Here is a 24,670-nt window from a genome sequence, read left to right as displayed (position 1 = left end):
ATCCCGAGTGCCGCGTAACAGAGTGAGCGCCTGTTACTTGTCCCAGCTTCTGCCAACCTAGCAGTTCGAAAGCATGTAAAAATGCAAGTAGAAAAATAGGGACCACTACAGTGGGAAGGTAACAGCGTTCCGTGCGCCTTTGGCGTCTGGTCATGCTGGCCACATGACCACGGAGACGTCCTCGGACAAGCGCTGGCTCTTTGGCTTTGAAACGGAGATGAGCACCGGCCCCTAGAGTCGGAAACGACTAGCACACATGTGCGGGGGAACCTTTACCTTTACCTTTTATAGAGCATATAATCAGTGGTGTGTCAAGGAGCCTGGCTTTTAAAGGCCTTGAGACAGGGTAACTAAGTTAAGGGAATCTGGTGACCTCAGGCAGGTCTATCATTACAATAACTCCAATTGTGAATGGAACCATAATAGTTGTCTTGGATGAGACAGAAAATTTATTCATTTTAGGCATAGCCCAACTCCAAACTGATTCTGGGCAGCACACAGTCAGGACAGCAGAATAAAAATAGAATATAGTAATTATTACAAAAACAAAGAACCAGCTAGCCACACCCACATACAATATGACAGGGAATTCAAAGCTGGGGGAGAATCACTAATGAGGGAACTGTAGCTGCATACACTAGTGACTAGTTAATATGATTATTGGGTGGATTGGGTGTTTGTGGAGGTTGCAAAGTACTTAGTGATATTTGATTGAGTTGGGACATCACATTTAGTTGTCATCACTAAATTGCTGGTTTCCAGTGGGGCTGGATGTGGCCCTATAATAATAGCCAGAAGAACTGTCAGGTTTAGAGTGTTGGATAATCTTTATTACTATAATAAAATTTAATATTTTACACTTACACTTCTTCTTATTGGCTTCCAGTGCTGCTTTTAACCCATACAACCTAATACGATTTAACACTGAGGTAGCTGCAAGGCCATTTTCTCCAGTTAGAATCAGTCTAATTTGAGTATCCCAGATACTCCATGGTTTCTGTGTGGTGACACATGCTGAGGTTTGCAACAATTGTCTTGTTATGGATGTACCTTTCTTATGGAAAAGATTCCTTCTAAAAATTAATCTTGTCCCTGTTTTTCCCCCCCTGCAAATTATGAAAAACAACTATTTGGGAGAGCTTATAATAAATAAGCATGTGCCAGCTGGGTTGGGAGTTTTAATTATTTGTTACAGTAGTGCTGATTTTAGTTTATCATTGATGTTTTAGTGAGCATTATGTTATTGTTGCATTTTGTTGTTGTTGTTAACCACTGAAAGGCCAGATGATTGCAATAGAATATACAGTGAATGAAATGAGACGAAATACATACACTACCTTACTAGGAGGGCATGTACAGTGAATGGAAATTGTATAGCAAATTATGTGGACTGAGACAGTAGGGCAACTTGCTGGCAAATAGTGCAAAATCTTTAGTTCTCAGAGAATTGTTTTCCCAATAGTGGTAGTTTAAGTAAAAGTATAAAGTATGATACTTCAAAAGGTTTACGAATGAAAGGAGCAAGCTTCTTGTTCCTTATCAAAGCAATATGAAAACTTAGCATTTGCTAAATTGCAAGTGTGCATAAATATGACTAAAGTGTTAGTTTGGTCACATTTTTATGTATTGTGTGATTGCTATTGTCTTTTAATACATATTAATACTATAATATTTAATATTGTTTTAATATAATATATTGTAGACTGTGAAGTTAAGTAACATTGAGATAGTATATCAATTTCATCCTGTCAATAAACATACTACAGGAGCTTTCAATTTTAATCGCAATTATGTTTCTGAGCATACTGTTTTACGTTTCTGTTTAATGTAAAAAAAATCAAATATAAGAAAAATGTTTAAATTTTTATAACCTCATTTTCCAACTTCTTTATAACTTCAGAGAAAATAGGAAAGTCAAATTTGATAAACATAGAAACTGCCTTCAGTGCATTGCAGCTGTAGAATTCTAGAATAGAATCAGAACAGAGCAGAACAGAACAGAACAGAATAACAGAGTTGGATGGGACGTTGGAGGTCTTCTGGTCCAAGCCCCTGCTCAGGCAGGAAACCCTATACCATTTCGGACAAATGGCTGTCCAGTCTCTTCTTAAAAACTTCCAGTGTTGGAGCACACACAACTTCTGGAGGCAAGTTGTTCCACTGGTTAATTGTTCTGTCAGAAAAGTTCTCCTTAGTTCTAGGTTGCTTCTCTCCTTGATTAGTATTAAGTCGTGGGCTCTGATGAGCAGGAACGAGAACATGAATGAATGAAGGCTACTGCTAAGCTTGTAAGCCGCCCTGAGTCTTCGGAGAAGGGCGGGATATAAATGGAATTTAAAAAAAAAACATGCAGAGGAGTACAGACAAACACATACTTTATTTAAGCAGAAACTGTACTGAGAGATTGGAGTCACCCTGCCTCAATATATAGCCAGGCCCTATGGTATTAACTAATTGGATTGAAGCTATACTTGCCGCCCAAAGTTGCCCAATAGCAGGACTGGAGACGTCCTGTCTGAGTTACAGGAGAACCATTAGTTCTTCAGCAAAGCACATGGTGATATTCCAAAAGCCCAGTACATAACAATTAGTGTCCATTCACTCTTTCTTGCCCTGCCCTCAGGTGCTTCTAAGTAGCACTACCGGTAATAGTATTAACTGAATATTCAAATTGATCTTTGCTTTAGTTACAGTCTAGGTGCATAAGGACAGAACATAATGTGACTACATTACTTACATGGGGAATGTACTGCTTAAAGCAGAAAACAGTATTATGCAAATATTGTAAATCTGGTTTTCTAAATTCTGAAGATTACCACTCCTTTTTTTCTTACAGATTTCATAACATAAAGTATCCTATTTGCCTTCAGGAAGAATCCTACGTACTTCTGTGAAAATGGCATTTAACAATTTGACTTCGAAGGCTGTACTGATTTATGATGAATGGATTAAAGATGCTGGTATGCTCTTCTTGATAATGTTCCCTTAATTGTGTAATGTATTTCATTATAATTTAAACACTTGCCCATAGCAACGTATGCATAAATAATGCTTGAAGATATTTTTATGGAAACATGTAGACTGAGAGTAGTTGATAGACATTACTAAACTTGGGTCTTCACAAATTTCTTCATTCTTAATATAGTCTATTTTCATATAGTGTAATTTTTTTGAAGATGCTATTTTAGCATATACTTTTAACATTGCTTTTGAGAAAAGGGAGATGGAAATCATACATCTTTAAAAGATTCTAGTTACTGTAAGAATTGGCTTGTGCATTAAGAGGAACATGTAAGAATGATTAATGTAAGGATGATACAATGATCTAAATGGAATGTTATAGCAATAGCAATAGAACTTACATTTATATACGACTCCATAGTGCTTTATAGCAGGGCTTTTCAACCGGTGGTACGTGTACCACAAATGGTACTTTGGCACGTGGCAGGTGGTATGCCACCCTCCTAGACAAGTGTAATGGAGGAGGGGAATGAGCTGAAGGGACCCAAGCCTGAGGGAGAGGCAGCTGGAGCTTCAGGACTGTCTGGGCTCGGCAGAAGACCCAGGAGCGCTGCAGGGCTCCAGCTGATTCCGTAGCTGGAGGTGAATTGAAGAGAAAAGGAGGGGGGAGGAGAGGATATAAAAGGAGATGGTTTGGGCGGGAAAGGGGACGGAGAAGGAACTGTGGAAGGCAGTGGCGTAGCGTGGGGGGTGCAGGGGGGCCGGCCGCACCGGGCGCAACATCTGGGGGGGCGCATTAGATGCATTTTACTTTAATTACATCAGTATTTTCATAACAAACAATACATGTGCTTAGGGGGTAAGGGTTTCTTTAACTAATCTAGTGGAAGAGACTCGAGTGCTAAAATCCACGGGTTAGGGGGCGCAAATTACTTGCCTTGCCCCGGGTGCTGACAACCCACGCTACGCCACTGGTGGAAGGAGAGCTCAGCAGGCAGGGAGGAAAAAGAGACCGGGAAGAAGAAGCTGCTGCTGGAAGAAAAGGTCCCGTGGTTAGTTTTCTCCAGCCAGCAGAATGCAATCAGCACTGATGAAATGAAATGAGTATGTCAGAAAGGAGGTGGGTTTATTTAGTTCTGGATCAGCTGGCAGCTTTATTGGGTTACCATAAGGAATTTTTGTGCAGTTTTTACAGCATTTTGCAATTCAGAGGCTCAGTTTGTGTGCTTTGGTTATTGGAATATTTTAGTCTGTTTCAGAAAGGCTAGTAATGAGTCCAAAGTGTTGGCTTCCATAGGTTTAATCCCTTTAAACAAATGTAATGAGTTTTACCCCCTTATCTTGAGTCTGTCTATGGCTTTTAGCAAGATTTTTTTTTTTTTTGGTAGGTAAGCAGGCTTAATTTAAGGTTATCGCTTTTTGCAATTGCCGCAGTCTTTCAGGTTCGGGTTGCAACATTGTGACACACCTGAGGCAGATTAAAGAACACCCCCCCCTCGTATTTTAGTATTTCTTTATTTTGTGAGGCTTTTGTGAGCCTTTCTTGCTTTGTGCTTGATTCCTGTGTCTTTAAGGGTACAGTGAAGGGACTGGGTGTGTCTGTGTGCATTCTTACTACACTGTGGAAGGAGAGGAGAGAGAGAGAGAGGAAGAAGGGCTGACCAGCCAGCTGCTAGTGGTTCATATTAATAAATATGGATAAATTCATCATACATTTGTCAGTGCAAAGGGAAAGTGATTCAGCAAAGGAACTGCCACCGAAGAAATTAAAACTGGTACTTTTTTTCCTTTTTTTCTACAGTTTGTAATGTTTTATTAGATTACAGAATAAAATACAAAAATACAAAAGCAAATAGTAGGACACAGTGGGGAGGGAAAAGGGGAAAAAGTGAGGGGGAGAAGGGAAAAAGAAAAGAAAAGGCATTGACTTTCAACTTCCTCTGTTGCCCTAGACCACAGGTCTGCAACCCGCGGCTCCGGAGCCGCATGCGGCTCTTTCAGCCGTCTCCTGCGGCTCCTCAGTCCTCTGCCATGTGCAGTCCCCCCCCCAAAAAAAAGTGGGACTAAAAAAGTTCGACCAATCAATTCAAATATGCAGGGTAGGTGCATATCTCGCCTTGGCTCCACTCTTCAGTCAAACCCTGTTCTGCGCATGTGCGCATGTACGCGCATGCGCGCACATTTTTTTGCGGCTCCCAGTTTTTCCTTTTGTGAGGGAACCGGTTCCGAGTGGCTCTTTCACTGTTTCAGGTTGCTGACCCCTGGCCTAGAAGGAAGCATTAACACTGAACCTCAATTTTTTCTTTTCCATAATATTATAAACTAGCCATTTCTATAAAAACAAATGAATCTAACCAGTAAAACCCCAAATCCTCTCCCCCCACTTTTTTTTAGTAATCAGGTTTTTGACACCTTGCTAAGCACTGGTGGTAGTCAAATACTGTCATGTCCTAAAAGTGGTACAATCTGTGAAAAGATTGAAAAGCCCTGCTTTTATAGCACTTTCTGGGCAGTTTACAGAGTCAGCAATCCGGGTCCTTATTTTACCAGCCCCAGAAGGATGGAAGGCTGAGTCAACCTGGAGCCAATCAGGATCGACCTCCTGGATATAGACAGAATTAGCCTGCAATTCTGCATTCTAACCACTGTGCCATCAGGGCTCCCACTGTTATTCCAAGTGAATAAGATAAGGCAGTGTAATATTTGTCCTGTTTACTGTAAAGATAGCTAATGTCCAACAATCTTAAGGTGTTGACTTCTTTCTCATTTCTCACTAGCTACCAATAGTATCCTTTAAAGAGCCACATCAAGATGCTGAATCTAATCTGGCATTTTCCAATAGTCTCCACTCATACCCCTCCACTAAACATTCATTCAGAAAATGAGAAAGATGACACAATGGAACAGGGAATTTTTATAACCAAAATATATAGTTTTGTGTTTGGAAGCATGGGGGTTCACATGTTTTAGCAAATAAAATAATGATTATGATTGAATTCTGATATTCCTTGCTATTGTTTTTAAAAGCATCTATCAACTAAATATTGCAATGCTACTGTTGTAATACTTATGCATTATCATATTCTTTCACGAATCAGCCACTGAGTTGATGATTGTTGGTGCATTTGGGAAGGTGGGGATTGAAGTAACAGGTGACCCTCAGTAACTTATCAAAGTTTGTGAAAGAACTGAAAATAGAGAAGCTAATTAGATATTGAGGACACATGGCAATTTTCCCCCCTGAACTAGCTTCAAGTCACAATGCAGAACTAAATGTTCCTGCTCATCAAAGGCTTTCTGTCATCGACACATAAAACTTCAAAGAGTAAAGTATTCTAATCTAATAGGCTTTATGGAAGAAACATTGTATATAGGAAAATGTGGTGGCGAACCTATGGCATGGGTGCCAGAGGCGGCACTAAGAGCCCTCTCTGTGGGCACCCGTGCCATGCCCCAGAGGTGGCAACTGTCCCTCTTCAACCAGCCGCCTGCTAACTCGCCGAGGTCCCATGTGGCTGAATGCATCCCAGCATGGCTGGTTTCCCTCCCCCCCATCCCGTCCCTCCTGGCCTTGCACGCTCTCCTTTTCCCAGGCACGACCCACTGCATTGCCTTCTCAGCTGTTTCTCGACCATCCATCTTGGAGGTGGCTTCTTTGAACTGCTGGCAACGGGCTGCGGAGCCCCAGAGTGCGCTGGTCGAGGGGCCGGCAGGCTGTGGCTACTGACGGACACTGTTGGCCTCCATGCTCTCACTGGCCTCTGAGTGCAGGGGCCAATGGTGTCAGGCAGCAGCTGCTCCAGCCCTTGCCTTGCCCCATGGCAATGGCACCCCCACCCTGCCTCGCCTCACCCCACAGGATGAGTCTCCTGCCTACTGCCCCACCTGCCAGAGACCTCCTGGATCTCCCCCAACCCTGCCCACCCCCCACAGGTGTTCATCCCCACGAGCAACATTGAGGTGACCACACCCACCTTGGCCACACCCACCCAATCTTCCATGACCACCACGGCCATGCTGACCCAGTGGGCCACACCCACCTGGCACCCAGTGATAAATAAGTGGGTTTTGGGTTGCAGTTTGGGTACTCGGTCTCTAAAAGGTTCGCCATCACTGGTATAGCATAAAGTAATTATGTATGATATATGAAACTAGTAAATATTCCAGTGGTTTCTATATTTAAGATTTTCTTGTCCTTGTCATCTTTTTCCCCCTCTAATACCTGACTATTATTTAGGTTGGCTTTTTAAAAATTGCTATGAGCATTTGTATTGTTTACAAATAGTATTGGATTTGAACAGAATGTAGAATTTTAGCAACTTTGATATCCCATAGTCTGTGTAAGTTAATATTTTCTTAAATTATTTCATTATGGACATTGGGCAGCATATAATTTAATATGGTGGGAAGATTCAGTATTTCCTTCCAAGATTTTCATTGCTCTGTCACAGTGGTGGCAGAGCAGTTGAAAACATGACTATCTGCCATATGATTTCATTTCTATCTACCTGATGTTCTTTAGCTTAATCTTCCATTGATTAAAACCATATTGGCTAGGACAGGCATGTCAAACTCGTGACGTGATGTGATGTTGCACGACATATTGTGACTTTTTCCCCATTGCTGGCAATAGGGAGGGCACGGTTTTGTCATGATGCATCCGGCCTGTTGGCTGGCAGTTTGACATGCCTGGGCTAGGAATTCTGGGATTTGAAATCTAACATATTTGGAGACTCAGCTAGCGAAACATTGGGCTATCCCTTTTCATTCAACATGCCTCCATGACAAACATTGACCTTTTTTTCAACATCTCCAGTATTGCTCTTTTTTACTCTTAAATTCATTTTTGTCTATTTTGGCCATCTTTTATATGAAAGGAAATTATTAGAAGATTTTCTACAACTGATGACAATTTGTGGTCTGTCATTTACCACAATATAAATGGAGAGATAAAAGTCATGTTTTATTTGAATCTCATCCCAGCATCTATTAAACAGAAGTGAAATTATTTGTATTTTAACTGTTGATAACTTACCTATGCTAGAACACCTCATACATTGACGATATAGATGAATCATTTTTTCCAGTAAAAGAGATTTATTTATTTGATTTATATTTGATTTATATACTGCCCTTCTCCCGAAGGACTCAGGGCGGTGTACAGGGCAATAAAAATAAGAATACAGGATACAAGATTTAAAGTTAAATGATTGTGCCCAATGTGGTAAGTTAGTTAAAGTAATGTTAAAACCCCAAACCCATCAGGCCAGGCCGGCTTGTTCGAATAGATAAGTTTTTAGATCACGCCGGAATGAGCGAAGGTTGGGGGCCATCTGTAGTTCAGCCGGTAAGCGGTTCCAAAGGATTGGTGCGCCCACCGAGAATGCTCTCCCCCTGGGGGTCACCAGCCAACATTCTCTGACCGGTGGCACCCTGAGGAGGCCCTCTCTGTGGGAGTGTACAGGACAAAGGGAAGTTGACGCCGGCAGTAGGTGCTCCCGTAGGTAATCCGGACCCATGCCATGTAGGGCTTTGTAGAGATGTAGTTCTTAATGTGCTGATAATGTTATCTAGTTGAGTAGTGAAATGTCTACAAGCAAACATCCAAGCTCAAAGCACACCACGAACTCTATGAATTAGTCTTTGTGTTGAAAACTATTGATTAGGCAGAGATGAACTTTTACCTAGATCTTAAAGCAGGAAGCAAATATTGCTAAATTAATAGAATACATTTATGAGGGAAAATATTTAACTACTGTTTCTTCTACTTATAAATCTCATGAACATAGGTAATTTGTAGATTCATATAAATATTTTAATGTTACCAGATATGATTTTAGCTTTGGCATAAATGAAAAGCCTTTGTGTAATGTATGTGTGAAGCAAACAAGAAACTTAAGATAAAAAAAATATGTGCTCTTGAACAGATAAACACCCAGCTTAGGTAGGCAATCATTTAGGTTAAGAATATGCTTATCAAAATCTACAAATATTAAAATACTTTTTAATATCTCTTTTCCAGATCCACGAGTTGATGGCTACCTACTCATGTCTTCACCTTTCCCACAAACACTTATTATTGCAGCTTATATATATTTTGTCACTAATCTGGGGCCAAAGTTCATGAAGAACAGAAAGCCTTTTGATTTGAGGCAAATAATGTTTTTTTACAATTTTGGTGTAGTGGCTCTTTCAATTTATTTGTCATATGAGGTAAGTAGAAGATTGCTAATTTGTTCTAATAGTAAGAAATGTACAAAGGATTTCCTCAAAATATTAATGGTTTTATGATGTGAAGAGAAATGTAACCTAGGTATATAGAAGTACTTTTGAAATCAAAGACTACTTTTTAGTTTCCCAACTTTATAAAAACTTTTATTCATAAAATATGAAACTCAGTCAACTGAACACTCAAACTGACTGGCACTAATGGTTGACACGGGTTGCTGCCAGCATCCTAGGTATCAACCAGGTATCTCCTTAAAATGTAAGGTGTTCCAAGTAGCGCAGTTTTTTGTAGCTTTGCTGGAGTTATTGTAGGAAGCTGCAATTACCTGATGTATTTTGCAAAGTTTATTTATTTATTTATTTATTAAACATTATTATTATTATTATTATTATTATTATTATTATTATTAGTAGTAGTAGTAGTAGTAGTAGTAGTAGTATAGTGTGTGCTGCTATGCACAACCTCCTTGAGATATAATCAGGACTTATAAAATGAGTATTGCCTACTCTTTCTTCTATCACAGTTGTATAATAGGTGTTGTAGATAGCTTTGGGTGTAACATGCTGGGGACTACTCCCAAAAGTGAGGGATGGGACAAAATTTGATTTAATTTCTACCCGAATAAAAAATACAATTTAATGCAATTTATGGGATTCTAACCCAGTCATATAGTTAATTATTTCTCTTTATCAAAGTGATAATATTATACAAACTCTGGAATACCCATTGCTTATAAAGACTGTAAGCAAACTTGGGTCTTTGATATTCTAGGCCAGGGGTGTCAAACTGCTGGCCCATAGGCTGGTTGCATCATACAGAGGCTGCACCCATCCCAGCTCCGGCAATGCAAAAAAAGTCACGATACGTAGTGGCATGTCACATGACATGGCGAGTTTGACACCCATGTTCTAGGCCAACCCCTTGGAAAAAATATTATGGGACATAACTTAGATAAAATTCTCCTTGTTTCAAATTACATATGTCCCCTGGTAATTCCAAAGGTGCTTTTTCAAAAGACAACTGTACTTTGTTTTTCCTTGAAGACATTTCGCTTCCAGAACTGAAGAAGCTTCTTGGATGAGAAGCAAAACGTCTTCAAGAAAACACAAAGTACAGTTATCCTTTGGAAAAAGTATCTTTGGGACCTGGAAGACTGAGAATCTCCATAGACATGTCCCTTGGTAGACTAATCAGAGTATACTTTTAGTCAGTGCTTTTTTTCTAAAAAAAAAAAAAAAGGTGCTGGAACTCTCATCTTGGCGGGCGCAGGAGGCGGGGGGGCAGCGCTGTTGTGGCGGGCTGCCCCCCAGGGCCAGAGCTGGCACGGCTGGTGCTGTGGGAGCAGTGGGGCCCGCTCTATACAGCGGGGCTGTGCAAGCTACATTAATTGAACACATGGCACACATCACAAATCAGATTCCTCTTTAATGCACTATTCCTTTTCATGACCGTAGGACATTTAGAAATGCAATTACGCTCTTATGCTTCCAAAGCATTCTGCCTTATCTTCCTGGTACATTGATCACCATAAAAATACTCAAGGTCTCTTGGCATAAGAATAAGTATGGTATTTAAGGAACGCAATACCTGTAGAAAGCATTCACAATGCACAATGTATTTAAATTTCATTTTGTTTGAGGCAACTTCTTATAAAAAAATTGCCATTAATTTGTTTTAATAAAATAAATCAATTTTTCACTTGATTTCAAATTAAATGAATTATACTGGTTGACAATGAGATTTTTTTAGTACAATTGCCAAATGCAATAAACTGGTTTTAGCTATATGTGTGCACTAATTATTTCAACACCAATACATTTTAACAACATATTCTAAATGTAAATGAATGCAAATGCAAATTATACAATTTTTTGTGCAAAAATAAAACAAAATAACAGATTTAAGAGCTGTTATCATTAGTTATCCTTAGATAAAAAAATAATTCCATCATCCAAAACTTTGTTATACTGTATTTAATGAACTAGTGACAGATTTTATTTTCCTGGGCTCCAAGATCACCGCAGATGGAGACTGCAGCCAAGAAATTAAAAGACGCTTGCTCCTGGGGAGGAAAGCCATGGCAAATCTAGACAGCACACTAAAAAGCAGAGACATCACCCTGTCAACAAAAGCGCGTATAGTCAAGGCTATGGTCTTCCCAGTTGCAATGTATGGCAGTGAAAGTTGGACCATAAGAAAGGTTGAGTGCCAAAGAATTGAGGCCTTTGAACTATGGTGCTGGAGAAGACTCCTGCGAGTCCCTTGGACTGCAACGCGATCAAACTGTTCAGTCCTAGAGGAGATCAACCCTGACTGCCAGATCCTAAAGTTGAAACTCAAATACTTTGGCCACCTAATGAGAAGGAAGGACTCACTGGAGAAGAGCCTAATAGTGGGTAAGGTTGAGGGCAAGAGAAGAAGGGGACAACAGAGAATGATGTGGCTGGATGGAGTCACTGAAGCAGCAGACGTGAGCTTAAATGGACTCCAGAAGATGCTAGAGGACAGGAAGGCCTGGAGGAATGTTGTCCATGGGGTCCCGATGGGTTGGACATGACTTCGCAGCTAACAACAACAAAAATTTAATGAACAGATGCTTTGGGATTAAAAAAAAAGACTGACTACATTTGATTGTGTATCACCATGGCATTAAAACAAAATTCGAACAGTGTATGAAAAATAAAGGTTCCCTAAACGTCTGCTGGCTATATCCATACATTTTCCTTGATAGCAATCTATTGCCTTCTTTTTAGCATTTTTTTTTCAACTTCCCAGCTTAAAAAAGGCAAGGCGTCCCGCACCAGGAGCTGAAAGTTTGTTTAAGCAGGTTGCTAGGCAACTTGTTCACAGTCGGCCCTTCTTTACCCTCCCACTTTTGAATTAGCCCGTACAGAACGCGTTTCCTTCTATTTGAGCCATCTGAAGACCCATCACTTTGATGCATTCTGCTGCTCTGCAATCTGGCTGCCTCGTTGGTGTGCTGCTGAGGAGAATTTGGCTCTCCGGAACAGTTTCCTTCAGCTTTTTTTGTGTGTGTGTTTTAAAATCTTGGGTTTGTGTAGCCATTTAATATGTTCTCTACTCATATGCTTCCAGAAATTAGGATACAGCATTACTGACTTGGCAAAGAGAAAGAAAGAGAAAGAGAGAGTATACCAGTTGGTGTCTACCAAGTGCTTTGGACTATAACTCCTGAATTCTCCAACCTGCTCACTATAAAGGCTGTGTTCGCTAGGAAGTTTTGAGAATTAAATTCTGCACATTTTGAAGGCATTGTTTGTAAGAAAGTCAGCCTGCTTGTATACATTGAAGCAGTACACTTAGCAATTCAGGCTGAGTATACATGTCACACTAAGCCATGTATAGCTTATCAAATCTCAACATGAAAAGCATTTCCTTGGGGCTATGTAGCATTCATGAATGGTGTGTATGGTGTGGGTCCTCCTTACTGTAATTATGCAATCCAATGTTTTGTAAAAAAATAAATACATAAAATCCTTTTCTTCTCCTTCTAGTTCCTCATGTCTGGCTGGGTTAAAGGCTATACGTTTCGTTGTGATATAGTTGACTATTCCAGGTCACCTATGGCTCTCAGGGTGAGTATTGTAATGATACTATTATAATCCTAATCAGAACTGTCACTAGTCATTCTACTACGTTGCTCATCCAAAAGTGTTCCAAGAGACTGAATTTTGTAAAACTGAACAATTAGTCATTACTCAAATTTAGTATAAAGCAAGAGATGACTTCTGTTTAGGCTTATGGAAATTTCTAAAAAATAAGTCATATTATATAGCTTCATGATTGCTAGGAGTCAAAAATGACTTGATAGCACATTATCAGTTAATCAATTATGTAGCTGCTCTTTCCTTTTAGAGGCTTCTCTGTATTCTACTTCTGTCTCAGGAATAATGATATGGGGAAATTTCAGTTGTTCTACAAAAGCGTTGAATGTCAGTTTGACACTGTATACAATATTCACTGTGCTTAATCAAATGGAGAATTTTCATACAGTACTGAGTTTAATCAATGTTTTTGCTGTTTATAGATGGTTCGTGTCTGCTGGTTGTATTATTTTTCCAAATTTATTGAGTTGCTAGACACTGTGAGTATGATTAAATAGTTTAATAAATATATTCTGGTCTCTGTACATAATCAAATGATTAATAAATAATATCATATTTCAGGCATTCCTTTGTCTACTGAGAGTTTTTCATCACTGGAAGAAATGTTAAGTTAATTCTACTGGATGAGTGAAAACTTTCTGAATATTATAGTCTAATTAGTATGGGAAATCAGACAGCTGAGTTTCTCACTTTCTCTCACTGAGAATGACCTTGTCAAGATCTGCTCATTACTTATTCATAATAATGGTGCTGTGTTTTACCCACATCTATAGATTTGATAGAAAGTTCAGTCCAGTCTTCAAACTTAGCTCTTCAGATATCCTTGGAATGCAAGTTCCACAATTGCAAGCTATGCTAGCTGAGATTTCTGGGAGCTGCATTTTTAATACCTCTAAAAATGATAAAGGAAAAGTACAATATAAAACTGAGATCCAAAGAGTTCCAGAAAACCCTTTGGCTCTTTGTTAGTGGAGACAATCTTCCAATTTTTATTTCCCAGTCCAGTTATCCAATCTTATGAAGTTGGTTTGAAATAGAGTTCTGTAAGATAGATTTATGATTCACATGCACTATTCAAGTGTTTTTAGGAGGACCTATGGCTCTTTAATACAGTATCTGACTTACATAATGGACAGAGAATATCCTTTATAGGTCATCAAGAGAGTGGCCACAATTCCCAGTAGCTTCAATGACTGATTCGGGGGAATTCTAGGTATTGTAGATCAACAAAGTTGAAGGTTTTTAATAGCTAGTACTAGGAATGACCTCTGCTAGAGATGGTAGAGATGATGATAAGGAGAAAACAATTCTTGTTAGAGGGACCAGTAGCCTGACTTGGTCTAAATCAACTTCTTTTATTTTGAACCAATTACTTTGATTTTTGAAAGTGTGCTAAAGTTTTTTATTTATTTTCATCTCTAAAATGTAAATCAGATGACACAAGCTTTTAAATATACTGTATTGACTTTTCTATTCACAATGCTCATTTTAAATATGATTCATTTCAGATCTTTTTTGTCCTTCGAAAAAAGAATTCCCAGGTGACATTCTTACATGTCTTTCATCATTCAATCATGCCGTGGACCTGGTGGTTTGGAGTCAAATTTGCTCCAGGTAGTCAAAACTTCAGTTTTCAAGTTGAAGGTTGCTTTTAAATAAAGACAGAGTTTTGTGGACAGGGGGAGTTATGTCAACAACTGGCCAAGTCACAAAACTAGTATTCTATTGCTTTGGTGCATTGGGTCTCTAGATAGCTTACTTAGCTGTTGGGAAAAAAACCTGTCTTTTTCTTCTAGCTTGTGTCAGGTTATTCTGCAACACTTGAATTCTCTCAGGTGCAAGATCTATCATGAGCCAAATCAGAGCATCAGCAAACCCATAATTAAGCTGAGATCTATAAATCCTTGAAGGTCTCAATAGTGTTAGGAAAAAAAATGAGAAGAGGACAAGGAGCAGATAGGAAAAAAACAAAAACTGTGTGTGATCATACAACATCAAGACTGTTTGAAATCTGCTCTCCCCCCCCCCCCGTGTTAAACTCATGTGCAAACAAGGTGAACTTCATGTAATGATAATGAATATTTGAGAAAATGTTCTTAATGATACCACTGCTTTCTGTTATGAGGAAAGAGATTATTTGGAAGAAAAGATGAAACAAAGAATTACTATTTTCTTTTCATATAGAAGAACTGGAAGAGGCAATTCTGTTAGTCTACTGAAGAATCTATGGAAAAAAGGGAATGGGTGCCCAGCTAGAAAGCTCCTTGAGTTCCTGTCCTCCCTTCCCACTTTTTAATTCTGGCATTTTGAGGAAGGAAGGAAGGAAGGGAAAGAGAAAGAAAGAAAGAAAGAACTGAAATTAGGCAAGTCAGAAAAGATAATGTTTATGCCTACCTTTTTCCTTATGGTTTGCCTGTAGTGAATAAAGAGGGGGGGGGCTGGATCTTCATGATGCAAACACCAACTGCTACCTATAGAGCACTCCCCCATTCATGTCCTTTGTTCCTTCCTTCCTTTCATAATAGTATTATGATCCTATAGATTTCTAAGCCATTATTTTTGTATTAGCAAAACAGATTATGATATTCAGACAAGGGAATGAGAAAGGTTATTATTTGTTGCCTAAAAGATAATCAACTTGACTCAACTCATACTCTGTCTTTCCTTCAAAATAAATATCAAGTTTACCTTTCCTTATCAAAGCATATTCATATATTTTAATAACTAGTATGGAAAATTTTTGATTTGCAAATCTTTTTGATTGGGTTTATGTCACTCAGTAAGCTATTATTTATCCATGGTTTATGAAATAAATCATACTTTAGATTTAACACAATATGTGACATCCACATTATGATACACAATTTCGTAGGGAAGGAAGCAAAGCTTAATGGAAGAAGAAAATCAAATTTATGCAATAAAACTAAAATCTTAAGCATCTTAATGAGTTTCATTTGAAATGTACTATATGAAACCAACACCCATCTTAACTTTAGAAAGCATTAGGCTGAATTAATCTGCCTGAATAAATAATTGTTTGTGGTCAGTAACCAATTAACAACATAAAATTTAGAAAAGGCTGATATGAGGAAGAGATTGCTTTAGTTTCTCATCTGTTATCTTGATTGTGATCAAAAACCCATTGAATATAAGTCATCTGAAACTTTATTTTACAGTACAAGGAAATTTAGTAGCATAGATTTTATTAGGAAAGGAATACAATGTATATTCTTTTTTCTACTAGGCAGTTTGAAGAGAGATAAAATTAACTCTCTGGTAATAACATAATAAACAGTAGTGCTTCACTGAAAGTGTGGTGGAAACTTGAAACCAACTTCCAGTGCAGGTAGTATTTAAACATACTTGGGATAAACATTGGTCTATCAATAATAAAAACATTAAAAAAACCAAAAATAAAAATAAAATTTAAAATAAAATTAAAATTAAAAATTAATAACAATTAATTAAACAGAAAACAAAAAAGCAGAACAAAAACTCAAGGGGTAGACTCGATGGACCACTGTGTCTTTTTCTGCCGTCAGTTTTCTATATTTTTCTGTTTTAACATGATCAAAAATGCAGTTTATGAATGCATGTAGCATAGGTTCAAAGTCTGGGGGAGATGGCTTTTCAGCAGTATGAATTCTCTGAAACAGAAGCTAATAGCTCATAAATATTTATGGGACTCAGTTAATTAGCATGCCAATAAAGTACTAAATGCCAAACAAATAGAATGGATGTGAGTGTATTGGGTTTCCATTAGATGTGTTCTATAAATTCTGCCTCTGTCAGAGCTAATAATTAAACATATAAATGAGAGGTGATTATGTCTATATTTGATAATGCACAAAGTTCAGCCACAAAGCAATAGTTGGCACTGTGGCAGCTGAAGGAGAAAAAAAAATAGTGCCTAGACCAGTGATGGTGAAACTTTTAGAGATCGAGTGCCCAAACTCAATTTTGAAGACCATATAGGAGCCGTGACCAGGGGGGCTTTTGCCCAGGTTCGCCTGGTGCGCCAGTTGCGACCCTATCTGGACCGAGATGCCCTACGCACAGTCACTCATGCGCTCGTGACCTCCCGTTTGGACTACTGCAACGCTCTCTACATGGGGCTGCCCTTGAGGACCACTCGGAGGCTTCAGCTGGTGCAGAATGCGGCCGCGCGAGTTGTGATGGGGGTCTCCCGATACTCCCATGTAACACCTCTACTCCGCGAGCTGCATTGGCTTCCGGTTGCCCTCCGGGTGAAATTCAAGGTGCTGGTGATGACCTATAAAGCCCTACATGGCTTGGGTCCGGGATATCTGAGGGAACACCTGCTGCCGGCATCAAGTTCCCTTCGTCCAGTGCGCTCCCACAGGGAGGGTCTTCTCAGGGTGCCACCGGTAAGAGATTGCCGGCGGACGACACCCAGGGATAGGGCCTTCTCAGTGGGGGCGTCTGCCCTTTGGAACCAGCTGCCAGTGGAGCTGAGGACTGCCCCCGACCTCCGTTCATTCCGCCGGGACCTGAAGACCTGGCTCTTCGAGCTCTCTGGCCCAGGCTGAGGATTAATTTATTTTAATTGGGGTTTTACTTATACAGGGATAAATTTAATTTTTTTTAAACTTGGTTTTTTAACTTTTGTATTTTGGTTTTTAATTACCCTGTAAACCGCCCTGAGTCCTCCGGGAAAGGGCGGTATATAAATGTAATAAAATAAATAAATAAATAAATAAATAAATAAACAAACTGCAACCCAAAACCCACTTATGTATTGTTGGATGCCGGATGGGTGTTGCCCATTGGGTGGGCATGGCCCATTGGGAGGGCGTGGCTGCAGTGGTAACGGCAGACTGGGTGGGACTGAAAAGTTCAATCAATCAATTTCAACTTTGTGAGATCTTTTTTTTCCTGTGAGAAGTTGAAATTGATTGATTGAACCTTTTTTTTTTTGCACACGGCGGTGGAGACCTAAAATGAAAAGGTTTTATAAAACCCAGCTGAAGGCCTAGGACTGGGGCAACGGCATGTGTGCCTACAGAGAGGGCTCTACATGCCACCTGTGGCACGCGTGTCATAGGTTTGCCACCATGGGCCTAGACTATGCACATTACAGATGTTTATTTCTACATATTTGTTGGGTTTCTAGAATATTGTGTGAACTTAGCTATGTGGCTTATTCAACAAACCATACTTAAGCCAACATGTCTAAATCAAACATCCATCAATAAAAATAATTATTTCATTTTTATATGTTAGTACTGTGAATCCATATTTTTACTCTCTTATAATGAATAAGAGATGCGTTTAACTTAACCTGGAAAAAGCTACAGTATAGTGTCCCAAAGGTGCTTTTTCAAAAGACAACTGGACATTTTTTTCCCTTGAAGACATTTTGCTTCTCATCCATCTTGAATGAGAAGTGAAACGTCTTCAAGGAAAAACAAAATCAACTTGCCTTTGGGGGGAAAAAACACCTTTGGAACAACCTTGACCTGGATGACTGAGAATCTCCAGAGACAGCTTCAGAATAGTGCTAAACACTTCAAAGTAGCCAAACTATGTGCCTTTTATACCAGATTTCTAGAGGTGCACTTGAAGATGGTTTCAAAGCCAGTATTGAAATGGCTACGATTATGTTTTAATTTAGTGCAGTACTCAGTCCATCCATACATTTTCTAGACTTATACTAGGAGCTAAGTCTCCTTTCTCCACTTTTTTTCCTGACAGATAAGTTGGGCTTATTGAGAGAGACTGACTGGTCCAAATTCTCTCAGTGGGTTTTCATTGCAAACGTGGGCTTGAAGCTGTTTCCTTATTATATTTTAGTCCAGCAATTTAATCACTATACTGTGGTGTAGCATATTACAAAGTACGGCAAAAAGAAACCCATTGAATGCGTAAATTATTTGTAACATATGGCACAGAGGAAGCATTCAACAATGCCTATTTTATTTGACATAGAAGATCATAAAATTAAAAGAGACCTTAGAAATAATCTTCCAGGCCAACTCTTTGCCCAGCACAAGATTCACTAAAGGATCTTTAATGACCCTCCAGGTTTTGTTTGAAGTACTCTGCTTTATGTGGCAGTTTGTTGACTGACACTCAGAAAATTCCTCTTGGCATACAGCCTTGTTTACTTCCTTGTAACTATAACCCATTGGTTCTGATTCTGCCCTTTGGGGCCATAGAGAATAAGTTTGTTCCCTTTTCTAAATGCAGTCCTTCAGGTATTTAAAGATGGCTATCATATCTTGCCTCTGTTGTCTTTCCTGACTCCAGACCTTTTAACCATTGGGCTTGGTTTCCAGACCCTTCATCATCTTGGTAGCTCTCCTCTGAACTTGCTCCACCTTGTTTTTTGAACTATGGTGCCCAGAATTGTGCCAAGCAGAATCTGACCAGAGCAGAGTTTGATATTTATTCCCTGTGATCTATTCTTCTTAATACAGCCTAGGATAGAAATTGCCTTTTTTATTTGCTGAATCACATTGCTGGCTCATGTTTGACTTTGACATAGATTCTTAGATACCTTCATACATGTTTCTGCCAAGCTGCTGCTAAGGTTGCTGCAGCAACCTTTTTTTAAAAAAAAGGATCCTATGTGCCTTTCTTTCTAGTGGCCTTAAATCAGGGGAGTCAAACTGTCGGTCTGTGGGCCAGTTGCATCATGCGGAGGCCGCGCCCAACCAAGCTCCAGCAATGTGAAAAAAGCCATGATATGTTGTGACACGTCACGTGATGTGGCGAGTTTGACACCCGTGCCTTAAATCCTTGTTTTAGCCAGCAAGCTGTTAAGCAATGAAAGAGTCTGACTAGAACAGTGGTAAATTTGTCTTTGCTGGAGGTTTTCAAACAGGCTGGTTAATTATCCACCAAAGATGATTAAATTGAATCCTGTACTGAATAGGGGGTTGGACTAGATGACCCAGAAGGTCCCTACCAACTTATATATTCTTTAATTCTTTGAACCCAATGCCTCCCCATCCAATACGTACACCTTTTATTATACCCATTTCTCCCCATTAAATTCTATTCTATTCATTTTAGTTCACAGCTGAAGTCTATTTAAAACATTTTTGCATTTCTTCTCTCTCCCCGCCTCCTGCTTTGTATTATCTGCAGATTTGATAAATCTCCCCTCCCATCTCTCCTCCATGACATTGATCAACATATTGAACAGTACAAGGCCCACTGACATTTCACTTTGGATACTTCCTTGCAAACTGAAGTGAAGCCTTTAATGAGCGCTCATTCAGCCACTTGTGAGTGCCTCTACTACTTTTACCACTGTAGCCCATAATTTACCATTTTACTAAGCAGAATATCATGCAACTTTGATGAAGGCTTTACAAAATGGTTGCAGCTTTTCCCTGACTGCTAAGCTAGAAAATCTGCGAAAGAGGGTCAGCTTCACAGCCTTGCAGGAGATATTGACTCCTATGTTCCATGGAAGGAGGGGGCTCTACTAAGGCCCATGTATGGGGTTCCTAAAGCAAAGACATTTTGCGGACTCCCTGCTCACAGTGGGCAGGGAATTCTGTAGGAGATGGCCTTCCAGGCTCAGAGCCACATAGGAGTGTAAAATTAATAACCAGCACTTTGAATTATGCCTGGAAAAGAACTAAGAACAATAATGAGTGTACATGGACGAATTTAGGGATATGTGCATCAAATTCTTTTTCTCTTTAGGTAGAATTCATCCTAAGCTGCTAAAGGCAGTATTCTCTGATGCCCATTAGAAAAAAACTCTCCAGGTGAGATTTGAAGACGCAACCTTGTTTATTCACTAAGAACACAATATAGGAAGTCCTCAACGTATGACCAGGGTTGAGCCCAAAATTTTTGTTGCTAAGTGAAACATTTGTTAAGTGAGTTTTCCTCCATTTTACAACCTTTCTTGCCACAGTGGCTAAGTGAATCACTGCAGGTGTTAAGTCAGTAACACGGTTAAGTGAATCTGGCTTCCCCATTGACTTTGGTTGTCAAAAGGTTGCAAAAGGGGATCATATAACCCCGGGAAACTGCAACCATCATAAATATGAGTCAGTTGCCAAATGTCTGAATTTTGATCACATGGCCATGGGGATGCTGTGATGGTCGTAAATGTGAAAAATGGTCATAAGTCACTTTTTTTCAGTGCCGTTGTAACTTTGAATGGTTACTAAATGAACTGTTGTAAATCGAGGACTACCTGTAATTAATTTATGTAATAGGAAATCATTTTCTTTCAATAAAAAATAAAGCAAGTATGGTGATAAGCAGCTATTGCTCTCCTGTCGAGGGAGATACAGCCAAAACATACGGGCACTGTAATGTGGGCAGCTTCAGTGAGCACCAGTCCTTTTCATCATATTGCTATCCACAATCTGAAACAGATGGCAAAAATTAATTAAAATATGTGCCATAATAGGTTTGTTAGTGAATCAAGACTTTCTTAGGGATCGGGTACAAACAGTGAGGGTCGGGTCTGCTTTGTCCACCCCCCTGAAGCTTTGCACCGGCACGCCACAGGGCTGTGTGCTTAGCCCCTACCTGTACTCTTTATACACTTATGATTGTGTATCATCTGACCCATCCACTGCGATAATCAAGTTCGCAGATGATACAACTGTGGTGGGTCTTATTACAGGTGGGGATGAGACAGCATATAGGGCGGAGGTACAAAAACTATCCATATGGTGTAGTAACAACTTGCACCTAAACATCGGCAAGACGAAAGAGATGGTGTTAGACTTCCGGAGAAAAAAGGAGGAACCTGCCCCACTTTACATCGGGGAGGACTGTGTAGAGAGAGTTTCCTCCTTTAAATTTCTGGGAGTCTACCTCTGTGAAGATCTGACCTGGAAAGTTAACACAACCCAGGTGGCTAGAAAGGCCCAACAGAGGCTTCACTTTCTTAGGATCTTGCGGAAGAACAGGGTAGAACAACAGCTAATGACCCTCTTTTACCGGTCTACTATAGAGAGCGTCCTCTCGTATGGTATTGTGGTTTGGTATGCTGGTCTGACAGCCGCGGACAGGAAAGTATTACAGAGGGTAGTGAGCACAGCACAAGACATTGTGGGCTGTTCCCTGACACCACTGGATGACATCGCCAGGGCTCGTTGCCTTGGAAGAGTGAGGAAGATTCTCAGGGATGACTCACACCCTGGACGGTATCTCTTTACTCTCCTACCATCCGGTAGGAGATATAGGAATATAGCCAGCCGTACCAACAGGCTGAAAAATAGCTTTTATCCATGGGCTGTTAGGCTTTTAAATGGGACATAATCTTATGCAGAATTGACTTGGGAGACCGGTGTGTGGTGTAGTTGGTTCACATGGTGTGGTAGGATGGAGGGTTTGTTGTCACTGTGTGTTGGGGGGAGAGAGCACGGGGGGGGGGAGGCTCAGTTAATCTCAATGTACACATGTTGTACTTTGACAATAAAGGTTTATTATATACCATAATTGGTGATGTTTTTTTAGCAATGCAATTTCCTTTAACACTATGCATCTAAAATAATTGTTCATGAGCTTGAATGTTATGTTAAGCTGATGCTGCAACAAACTTAAATAATGGTTTGTTTTCAGAGCTGCATTTGGGATTAGAGGAAAATAAATAACTTGCTGAACAAGCCCCATACAAATTATTTAGGCACTGTTGCTTAACACGGCTCCAATTTTAACTTGCTGTAGATTCTGCTATAGGCTTCCAGTTTATTACTTCCCTTAGGCTTGACAGATGATTTAATTAAAAGCTGCACAAAAAGCACTCTATTCAGTTTCCAGTGTTGCAGATTGAGTATAATCGATGTGAATTTTTGTGGACCAAACAGCTGTATTAGATATTTTGAAAAAAATTTCAGACCTACAACAGCCATTCTTTAGGCATAACCATATCCTGTTTAAAACATGTCCAGCCCTAATCACTGATTCCAAACATTGGCTGTTCTCTGTCTTGATGAAAACTAGTTAATAATTTTCCCTCTTTAAATAACGGCAATGTGATGCTAGTTCTCCGTAACTGAGAAGTTACTTCATCCTGGATTCAAAGACTTTCAACAATCACTTCCTAAAAACCCCCCAAAAAACTGAAATAGCTTCAAATAGAAGTAGCGATTAATTAGATGCATGATAGTGAAAAGAAAATTGATAAAAATATAGTTTGCTTTTATAGCTTACTGAAAATCAGCTAAAACAGAAATAGAGAACAGTGATGTAAAAATAGGATGGAGGTAGTGGAAGAGGAAGAGACTGAATAGAAAACTGCTTTAAAATGAAATATAAGAGAAATAGTCTGGAAACAAATGCAAATAAGCCTAAATCTATTCCTAACTGTATGCCAGTTTTTTTTTAAAAAAATAGCAACCCATTTCTTTGAGCCAGTGCTCAAAAACCTGTCTGCAAAACCTGTCTTGTCCGTTATTGTATATGGAGGTGTGAAAGATATGCTAACCAGCTACAATTAAAGATATACAACCTGCACATTCCGGGAATTGGAATTTCAATCATGTTGTGAGGAAAGTAGAAGAGGAAGTTGTGTTGCATATATTTGCCACCTTATTTATAAAAATATTAAAGATAGCGTATAAGTATGTCATGTTTCTGATAGATGAAACCCTTCAAAAGAAATTCAAGGCAAAAATTCTTCCTTAAAGAATTTTTTATTCAGGAAACAAAGTATCGGCACTACATAGTTGAACCCAAAACTAGATTCCCTTCCTCCAGATACAAAGTAACAAATTGTAATTTCCACCCCCAAGCAGCAGTCATAAATCATGTTCTCTAATAAACCTGAAACACGGGCTTTCTTCCCAGCTCCTCAGCCCGCCAAAACGTCATCAGTTCATCCTTGGGTTCCCACAGAGCAGTGTTATTATTATGGCTAGCTGAGCTCAAGCATTCACCCAAACCCCCTTCTGCACCTGATTTCTAAATAGAAGAAAAAGCATGTTAAAAGCAAAGAGAAAATGACTGCGATTTTCATCACTTGTCAGAGCCGGAACATCCAATGTTTACAGCATTGACAAAGTAAATAAAAACAAAAAAATAAATTAAAAATCATCTGTTTGTTACTGTATGCCTTTGTTTTTCCATACACTGTGTAATGTGAAGCTGACCCTCTTTCGCAGATTTTCTAGCTTAGCAGTCAGGGAAAAGGTGCAGCCATTTTGTAAAGCCTTCATCAAAGTTGCATGATATTCTGCTTTGTATTATCTGCAGATTTGATAAATCTCCCCTCCCATCTCTCCTCCATGACATTGATCAACATATTGAACAGTACAAGGCCCACTGACATTTCACTTTGGATACTTCCTTGCAAACTGAAGTGAAGCCTTTAATGAGCGCTCATTCAGCCACTTGTGAGTGCCTCTACTACTTTTACCACTGTAGCCCATAATTTTAAATACCACAACTAAACAGTCCCTTTACTTGAATCCACTCTTGATTACCCCCAGCTTTCTTCACTTCATTAGGTGAATGCAAGTTATTTTGCTGCTAAATAAATAGAGAGCCTGATATAGAGAGGCTAATATAGAGGGTGTCCAGCATGGATAATTATTCCTTTTGTTAAGTTCCTTCTTAAGTCTTCCTCCTACTCTTTAGAATTACTCTACAGTGAGTTTGTTTGCAAATGATGGTGGTGTTGGTACAGATTGATCTCTATCCATTCATTTTAACCACTCAACCTCTCTAACCATGTGCCCTCCAAATGCACTGAAACTATAATTCCCAAAATTCCTAATCAGTATCTATCTATGTAGTCACTAGGAGCTGAAAACAGCTTGATGGCAAATCATCACTATGTTGAGTGCAAATTCTGTGTGTTGTGATTGGTCTTCATTTGAAGAGTAGCACTTTGGGAAGTTTGCACTGCAGC

General features: G+C 39.4%; 1 protein-coding gene across 2 annotated transcripts in view; it reads left to right on the top strand.

The window, feature by feature from the left end:
* The window catches only part of ELOVL7 (ELOVL fatty acid elongase 7), a 45,688-nt gene that overhangs the window by 18,198 nt on the left and 2,820 nt on the right, over window positions 1-24,670 (top strand). Inside the window, exons 2-6 of one of the 2 annotated variants that reach the window (XM_081317835.1) lie at window positions 2,837-2,960; window positions 8,984-9,174; window positions 12,706-12,786; window positions 13,239-13,295; window positions 14,325-14,430. In XM_081317835.1, coding sequence (XP_081173961.1) covers window positions 2,897-2,960; window positions 8,984-9,174; window positions 12,706-12,786; window positions 13,239-13,295; window positions 14,325-14,430 — 499 coding nt within the window. In that variant the 5' untranslated portion in view covers window positions 2,837-2,896. Of the gene's footprint in view, window positions 1-2,836; window positions 2,961-4,575; window positions 4,737-8,983; window positions 9,175-12,705; window positions 12,787-13,238; window positions 13,296-14,324; window positions 14,431-24,670 lie in introns of those variants that run through there. The other variant, XM_081317836.1, reaches the window with a different exon arrangement.

This window comes from Vipera berus (assembly GCF_964194415.1).
Source record: "Vipera berus genome assembly, chromosome: 2".
Lineage (NCBI taxonomy): Eukaryota > Metazoa > Chordata > Lepidosauria > Squamata > Viperidae > Vipera > Vipera berus.
The sequence above is the reverse complement of the archived record's forward strand: the minus strand, read 5'-3'. Positions and strand labels throughout refer to the sequence as shown.